The sequence below is a fragment of the Morone saxatilis genome, unplaced genomic scaffold, assembly GCF_004916995.1.
Source record: "Morone saxatilis isolate NCDOM2014 unplaced genomic scaffold, NCSU_SB_2.0 Contig11, whole genome shotgun sequence".
Classification (NCBI taxonomy): domain Eukaryota; kingdom Metazoa; phylum Chordata; class Actinopteri; family Moronidae; genus Morone; species Morone saxatilis.
This window is the reverse complement of record NW_023339663.1, coordinates 22201688-22210416: the sequence shown is the minus strand read 5'-3', so window position 1 is coordinate 22210416 and position 8729 is coordinate 22201688. Positions and strand designations below refer to the sequence as shown.

Below are 8729 nucleotides of genomic sequence, written 5' to 3'. Positions count from 1 at the left end.
TCACAAACCTTGATAATTGATTGCTGATGCTGTAAATTTGCCAGATTGAATACGCGTTAAAAACAAACCGGAATACATTGGAGTCTAACGCCCTGCCAGATAACTTACATTCAACCTTCACATCTGGTCCAAAGTCCCCAGTTTCGAGTGATCTGGGAAGTGGTTTGAGCAGCCTTTGTATATACAGAGTGGACACTAAATCCTTAATGATTCCACCACTCACTAACGTGTCCTGTAGTCAGTCGCAGGTTCATATACTATAATAATCAATGCCAAACATCCTTCAAAAATAAATCTCCACTACTGTCTCTCTTTGTCGTAGTGTTTCTTATTCCATTGCGAGGTGCACTGGTATTTAGTTTCCCAGTACTGTCACACACAAACTACAGTTTTCAACCAAAACACAAATCAACTGAGTTAATGAATCGTAGAAACGCACGCTTCAAATTCACTTACACACCCCTCCAATCTACTGGTACAAAATCCTTCCTGCAGTAATCCATAGTGAGTTACTTATTAAAATGAACAACTACTATGTCACAGCTTAAAACCAAAGCAAGAATGAAACATTCTAAACAAGAAACCATCAGACCTCTGCAGCACAGGCTACACACTGACAATGTCAAAAAAAAAATTACATAGCGACTAATGGTGTCTTAGTAAGCAACAACAGTGTGACAGTAAGCCAACATGCACCTATACCAGGAGCCTGAAACCAAAGCAGCTAAATGTAATTCAACCATCACTAATTTCATTATTTACAGCTGTGCTTTCTCCTCCTGTGACGTGAAAATGTCTTCTCTAAAAAAGGCCTAATGTACAGTTCTGTTCGCAGGCTGGCACGGCGGCCATTTTATTTGAGGAAAGATAAACTCCAGAGAGGAGGAGGAGGAGGGAATGTCTCACTTACCAGAAGAAGACCACTGTCCTTCATGGTGGCAGCATCTTCAATAACCACATAAAATCATTTCCCACTGGACTTGAGTCCTCCCAGAATGGACTCCATTGATATTTTGGCCAACTGTCTCCTGTCACAAGTTTTCCAACCATGTCCTCTTTTTTTCCAGTGGGGTGCAGGTCCAGTTTCAGTGCATGGGTTGCCTACCATCAGTTTCTCCTCAGTCAGTCATTGTGTACGGTTCAAGAAACCCATACACCCTCCAGTGTTGCTAGCTAAGTAGGCTACTATGGCTTTAAAAAAGTGCTAATATTACTGTCAATACTGAAAAACATGCTAACCTTTCTCTTTTCTTGTGAGTGATGTAGGTTATCTAACTAAGCCACGGTGGACTGGTTTCCCGCTGCATTCCCAGTACACTGAGCGGTCACAGTTCCCAGTAGCATAAGGTTATTTATCAAAGGGAACCCGGCTTCACCTGGGGCCTGTCTCCCTGGCATCGTCCCCCTGTAGCTGCAGTACTATCTTTTACCACACAAGCTGACTGCCGTTTACTGCGACTGGAAAGCCAGAGAGGTGCTGTTTCACTCTTTTAAAGACTTCGACATTGAAGTCCGCGACAGCACGAGTCAAACACAATTACTTATTTTGTTAGAATGACGGCAGCATTACAAACAGTCTGTCTGACTTTACCTTCAGGGTGGACACGCCACTCCTGGCCGATCTCTGTCATTTTGTTAGACTGAACGACACGACCAGATTATCAGTTTGCCTATGTGTCTTTTAAGTTAAGGAAATGTTAGTATTTTCAGCAGTTTTATTATCTTTCCAAGAATATTCACAGAGCAAACACATTTTTGGTAGGCCTACAAATCAGGCCTTAGTTGCATGCACGTTTGCGCCTCGAATGGCCAATTAATTACTGGCATGCGTCCTGAGTACAATAAATAAATACATGTCTACCAGAGTAGATACACACCTCTCTTAATAAATGCCACCAATTTGTTGTCAAATGCTGTAAGATGTATACATTAAAAATTAAAAATAAGTAATATGAAAATAACATCATAAAAACTATAATTAAACTCCTCATCTCCCCTAATTAAAATAATTGAGCTGTTATGGCCATATTTTAGACTAAGTGATAAAGTTCAATGAAAAAAGATACTGTATGTATTTGGAAAAATGTTTGAAGATTTGAAAATGGAACAATTTGGTTTACTAATCAATGCTTTACTGAAGTTCCACAATAATGTAATGTTTGTTTGAATATCTTTGTGGGCTTTCCAAGCAGATATTTATATAAGTTCTTGTTTGCAATTAAATCAGCATATTTCTGCCAGTCTCCATACCACCTTCTTGCCTTCCCATGAATATTTCTCTAGAGCCACCCCTGCACATGAGATACAGCTTCTACACTGCCCCATCCAATCAAATGAATGTAATATTCTGTATCTGAGTTTTGAGGAGGTAAATGAGGAGGAAAGGCTCTTGCTATGAAATACTGTGACCTCATCAATCAGGTTAAAGATCCATACCTTTCAAATTTACAGATTGGATATGTACAGCAGATGATGTAATGGGACACAAAAGTAAGTATAACTATAAGTATAAAGGCAGTTTATTAAGCCATCATTAGAGAGCCCAATTATACCCCATTGGCAAACTGAATATCTCTTTGTAATAGCGAGAATGGTAGTTATCACCATTGTCCGACAGAAACCCATGGAAGGACAGAGGCTGAAGCCACCAAAGGTTGTTCTCAGTCTAGTTGTATGGACTGGCAAAGCTACTTTGGAGGCAATGTAATAGCATGGGCAACATTTCAGTCACCAAAGCCTGCATGGCATTCATTGTCCGCAGTGGCAGATCTTCAGTCCTAGAGACAAAGTGAAAGGGCCCCTTGGGCCATGTCAAGCTAACGATGGCAGCCAAAGGTAATTGGATCGACTTAAGTCCCCTCGGGCACAGTATTAGAAAATCCTAATCAATGTCACTGGTAGAAAGACAAGGGGTGCTTAGCTTTCACAAGCAATTAGGTTTAGCCATGCAGTTAAGTACCATTCATTCAAAATGCAGAGAAATCCCCTCTTTCAGACAATAGTCTTTAAAGTTGTTCTTTATCTCATGACATTTTTAGAAGGTAGGGCGACTGTGGGAAAAGATGGTTGAAATAAAATCTGAGAGATGCACAAAAAGGTGATTATTTTACATCACAGTTTTCCCTAGTCTTTGACAATGACAACGATGTCTCCATGTCCTTGAGTATGCTTTGACTTAAGACCAACTATATACTTATATAGGCTTATTCAATTCTGTTAGAGAATATTCTGTCATTTATTTAGTGCCTTTAAGGGAATTCTTTTCAGGATTAAATGTCCTCTGTCATCTCTTGTGAGATTGGCTATTATAAAATGTTATTAATCTAATTAAATATTGGACGGTTGTCTGGGAATAATAAGTAACTGCTATATTTTTGTTAGCTATTAAAAGTCTGACACCTAGAGGTAGATCAATTACATTTTCATATAACGACTGAGAAGACTAAATGTTTGAGGTATAAGGCTGCCATCTAGTGGGAGATAATCATAATCACAAGTCAGAGAAGTATGAACTGTAACAGTAGCACCAAGAGAAAACACAGCACCCGTGTTTGGTGTCTGGTGGGAAACAGGTTGCTTACATACTTTAACATAAGCTAATCAATTGCTGTTTTGCTCTTTAAGTTGCTAAAAGAAATGTACAGGGTCATAACTACAGTACAGCAACTCCATCTTGGCACGGAGTGACAGGCATGACCTGACCAGAACTGGAACCGCTGACCATACCAGGTAGGCTCAGACATGATGAAGGGCCGGCCCAGAACAAATGTCCCCTCAGTACCTCTACCACCAGAAGTCTCTTTCTATCCTGTAAACAAGCTGACCCTCTTGGGCCTCATGTTTCCTGGGACATGCCCCTCCTGCTTACATGTCTTTCCACAAGACTGAGTAATTGTGGTGGAAGAAAAGAGTGTGTCAGGCCCTGCCTCCCTGCCTGCTGCTCACTGACCCTCACTTGTACACAGCTGCATGGGTTAGTCAATCTAGGCAATAACCTTATATGGTTGATGGCCTCTTGTGTATTACTTTGCCAAGCCAGGAAGTCAGTCAGGAAAAGAAATGACTTATTTCTATGTCAAAGACTGTCTGGGGAAAGGAGAGAGAAGATGGCAATATGCTGTATTGTGGGACATGGCTATAGAAGTTCAAACGTACCAATTATTGAAGAATCCTGATATTTACAAAGGGCTACATTTGAGAAAAAAAAAGGGGAGAAAACTTGTAGAAATAGTTCTATAGTCTAAAAATGTATTTCTAAAGAAGTTTTACTGCCCTAAGACAAATAAAGGCTATTTCTAGATTTACATACCAACATTGAGCAGCTGACAGATTTACAGATGTTACAGAGACCATTCTATAGGAATTAATCATCTTTTAAGTCTCTTTTTTTAAATTTAATTAACTTTCAAAATAGAGTTTTAGGTTGCTACAATTTCCTGTGAGATGATGACGTGTTATTGCAACTATGTAAAGCAGTGGTGTAGTGGTGCCTGGTAAGTGGGTATACTGTTAATTTATGCCCCAATTTTGTTTGTTTTTTAGGCGACCTGTCCAGCAAGGGATACACTGTGATTTTAAATTGTTGATTGTTTTTACCACTATTGTTTTTGTGTCAACCTCAAAAAGACTAGCGATCACTTTATGGAAGCTAATGGGGATCCAATTTAAGAATAAAGAATATAAAGAATGTGAGTGTCCTTACAGCACCTCAGCCAAGTGAGGAAATTTTGCATGAGCTCTTTCGTAGATTATTCCCCAAGGTTTTTTTCTTCTTCGAATAGAACATAGTTGTTTCTAAAACAGCAAAAAAAAATCACCCAAGACACACTAACAAAGCCTCTGCAATCCAAACACAATCCAAGTACCAAGATCTCAAACTGTCTTTAACAGGACCTCTAATAACAGCCTTACTAGTCTTTGATCTGCTGCTTTTATGGTTTGAGAGGAGCTACCATTCTTGGAAAGAGGGGGGTAAACTTTACCTTCTGTTAGGGATGTTACTGCAATTCACTGCTGAGCCTTTCCTCATAGCTTAACATAGCCTAACAGCTGTTGACCATCACAATTCATTATATATTGTAATTAACATTCATTTATTGTCATTTAATGAATAATTTAGCAAAAGTTGGCAAAATAAAATCCATTTTGATTGACCTTAGGTTCAAAGGTTGAAATGACAGCTGTCTGAACGGTTGGAATGGGGGCTGGGATCATTTACTGTTTCTTCTCTTTTGACACTGTCTTTTTTTCTGTCTTCCCTTCCCTCTCTTTTCCATTCTGTACTTCCCCAGTCACCAATGAAGTTTGATTATTTTCCAAACTGCCACGTCGCTGTGTGTGTGTGTGTGTGTGCGTTTTGGGATAGGCCCACATACACAGAGGACTGTCTGTCTGAACCTTGAACAGACAAGGTTCACTCTGTTAGCTGTCATTATGACACAGACAGCAGAAAGGGGCTTACACTCTCACCATCTCACTCTACATGACTCAGGGATGACAGCGCTCACTCCTCAATCAAAGCTGTGCCCCAACAGGTCACTGCTTCCCCTTGGGGGAGCTGTGATTGTCTTTCCAAATGCATCCCCGAGACCTCCATACCCTTTCTGTTCACACAAAAAGCCCAGGAGGGGTTGGCTTGTGGGCGGGGAGTATGATAATACCCTCCAGAGGAAGTGAGCGCAGTGTAGTGGAATGTAGTTGCCATTAGTGGGAGTTGAACTGAGGCTGGCTAACAGCTAGCCTGCTATGTGAAGTCTGAGCTAGAGACGCAGAGGAGAGTGATGAAAACATGCCTCACTTCACAGTGGTACCGGTGAAGGATCAAGCTCAGTCCAGCTACGACAGTCTAGAGGGGGTTAACTGGGTGGATTACAGGGACACTGGACAGGACTACCCTGATCATCAAGATACTGTCAGCTCTGATGGTAAGACTCACAACTTTTACTAAGCTCTTTATCTCTCAGCTTAAACACAGCAGGATCACTTTGGACCACGATGGAGTTGTAAAATGTTTCCTAAAAGTGATACTTCATGGGTAGGACCCAGCGCAGCATGGGGAAGCTTTGTCCTGAGAGCCTTCAGAACAGCTGGTTGTATGGTTACCATGGCAATTCTCCAGGGCCAGAAAGCGGTTTTGCTATAGCAGGCAGGTCTGTTTTGACAGCTCACTTTGGGTAAAGTTGTAGAACCACTTCTTTTATAATTTTAAAGTATTTTTTGCTGGCTGTGGAAGCCTTTTAGAAAAAATTCAGGGACAGATGAGTAACAAAGCAAAGGGGGAAAACAATGAAAGGGGTGAGAACCGTGGGGAAAGGCACAACGGGGGAGGGATTGTGTGAGGGGGGCCGGTACCACCGCAACAAGAAAAGGCCTCAAGTGCTTCCTTGCACAAAAGATGGAGCTCTCTTTGTGCCAGGGGAGGATTTCCTTTCACAGAGATTTGCTGCTCAACAACACAGGAGCAGATTTCTCCCTCCTCGCTTCTCTGCCTCAGCTTGTCTCTCCCTGTCACTCACTTGTTTCTGCACTGTATCAGCATGGAACATGGAAAGGGGGGGAATCTCTCCCGACAGAAGAGAAAAGGAGGACAAGGAGAGGAGAGAGGAGTTTGTGGGATTAGCTGAAAGCAGCACTGATTTGTGCTGGCTGAGGGAGTGAACCAACCGGGGGAACAAAGTTTTTTAATAAAAGACGCACATGGGTGTGGCCTTCAAATGCAGCACCCACGCTTTACCAAGGGCCCAGAAGGCTGGGCTGGGCACAAAAACCACACACTGACTGGCCATATATTTATATTACATTTCTGTATAACAGTGAATGTTTTGCTGACTGTGAGGTCCTTACAACTGAATAACGGATAAAGGATCAGAGGTAAAGGCTGAAGACTAACCTAACTAGTTGATGCTTTGTTAAGGAGCTAAGGATGGAATGCTTGAGTGCATATGTATGAATAACAGTGCCATGCAGATGAGATGATCTATGCTTCAGTCAGCCACACAGCTCAAGTGAACTGATATATGAAGCGTAACAAGGAACGTAAGGAATTTCAGCACATGTTGACCTAGCTGTCTGCTTGAATACTTTTGGAATGCACGGAAGTCTTTAGACCAAATGAGCCAAATGCTATTCTCGGACAGCAGAAATGCATGTTAATACCCTAAGGCACTATACATAACAGTGCTTCATGCTTAAATGTAGTGGCTTGAATGTTGTCTAAGCAGAACTTTGTACCATGCTCCTACCAGAGGTTACGATAGAGCAGATGTCCTGATATAACCCTGTGTGAGTTTCACACAAGCTTGCTTGGTTCCTGCTGTCATAATTCTCTCGAACTCATCTTAGGAGAGCTTCCTGAAGACTCAGAGCAACAACAGCCATTAACTTAGTTTAAACTTAGCTGCAAGAATGACTTCATGCTGGGGTGTACATGGTGAGGACGAGATGAAAGAGGAAGTGAGACTATGATGAATGATGAGATGGAGCAAAGGGCACACAGTATGTTACCATTAAGTTTCAAACACATGTGGCAACCCATGTGGGAACTGAACAACAGCTGCTCAAGTCAATGTAGTTGACTGCATTTGTTATAGGGATTCTAGTGTGTGTTGTTTTTTTAACATAAATTCAAAAAGAAAGACATTTGAAACATGTATGCCATACGTATATATATATATGTATTCAATATTTCTCCAACTTTAGTTTTACATGCAGCATTAAGACACATTTAAGCAGTAAAAAGTTAGGTGGGAAAGAAAGAAGGGTTTGCATGTACTGGATGATTTCATCATGGGAGTGGTGGGCTTGGGTATGGTACATGCTTTACAGTGTGACGTCTGCAGCATGGAGGAAATGACACAGTGCTGAGTCTGTTTCAGCCTGTGAACTCAGCTCTGTTCAGCACAGGACAAGACCAACACTGTGGTCATTGTAACAGTGCCATACTCCTGAGCAAGAGTAACTACCCTGAAACAGCCTTTACATTTCAGGAAGGAAAGTTTGTGGCAGCGTCTTGCCCTTCTTAGTTTCTCGCTGCTCTAATAGGAAAATGAGGAAATATGTGTTTGTTTTGAACATGGCTATTATGTCACCAATAGCTGGTTAACATCTTGTATCCCTCATTTTCTTGCTTGTGAAAGTCAGAAGGTAACAAAAGATAGAATTTTTTAAGGTCTGTATAAAGGTTCTGTTTTAATAAAAAATGAGTTGTGTCCAGTTGTGATTCAAATTTTTGCTTAATTGAAAAAAAAAGGACATTTGTGGAAGTGGCAACCTTAAAATGTTCTCTTATTCATCTTTTGTCTGTGTACTTGCATTCTTTTAGTTTTTTCTTATGATGTCTTATGTACTATCAATTTATTGTGGCATCACAACCCTAATGCCACAGGTAAAAAATCACTGATACTCTCGGATATCTAGGAGGAAATGTGGGCCATAGACACTATTTGGAAAGGCATGATTCCAACTGTATAAGAGTTTGTGTAAGCATTAGATCATTTTGGCCACAAACTGTAATCACAACATTTACATTTTATCACCATATAAAGTTATAACAGCAAACGTGATAGCAAACTTTTTGCGTAACACATCCAGCAAGGAGGACAAAGAGTAACACTAGAGTTCATTTGTACTCTGGTTTCTGGTTTCTGGTTTCCAATATTTGTTCTCTACCAACACTTTTTGCTTTTTTGCTGCATGCTTTAGTGCTCCACTATGTTCACCAGCTAGTCTGT

The 8729-nt window shown here is 40.9% G+C and overlaps 1 protein-coding gene across 1 annotated transcript in view; it reads left to right on the top strand.

Moving 5' to 3' along the window:
- The first annotated feature begins 5666 nt into the window (after positions 1 to 5666).
- slc12a4 (solute carrier family 12 member 4) overlaps positions 5667 to 8729 on the top strand; it is an 18826-nt gene continuing 15763 nt past the window's right edge. Inside the window, exon 1 of the mRNA XM_035651708.1 lies at positions 5667 to 5924. Within this exon, the coding sequence (XP_035507601.1) occupies positions 5789 to 5924 (136 nt within the window). The 5' untranslated portion in view covers positions 5667 to 5788. The remainder of the gene's footprint in view (positions 5925 to 8729) is intronic.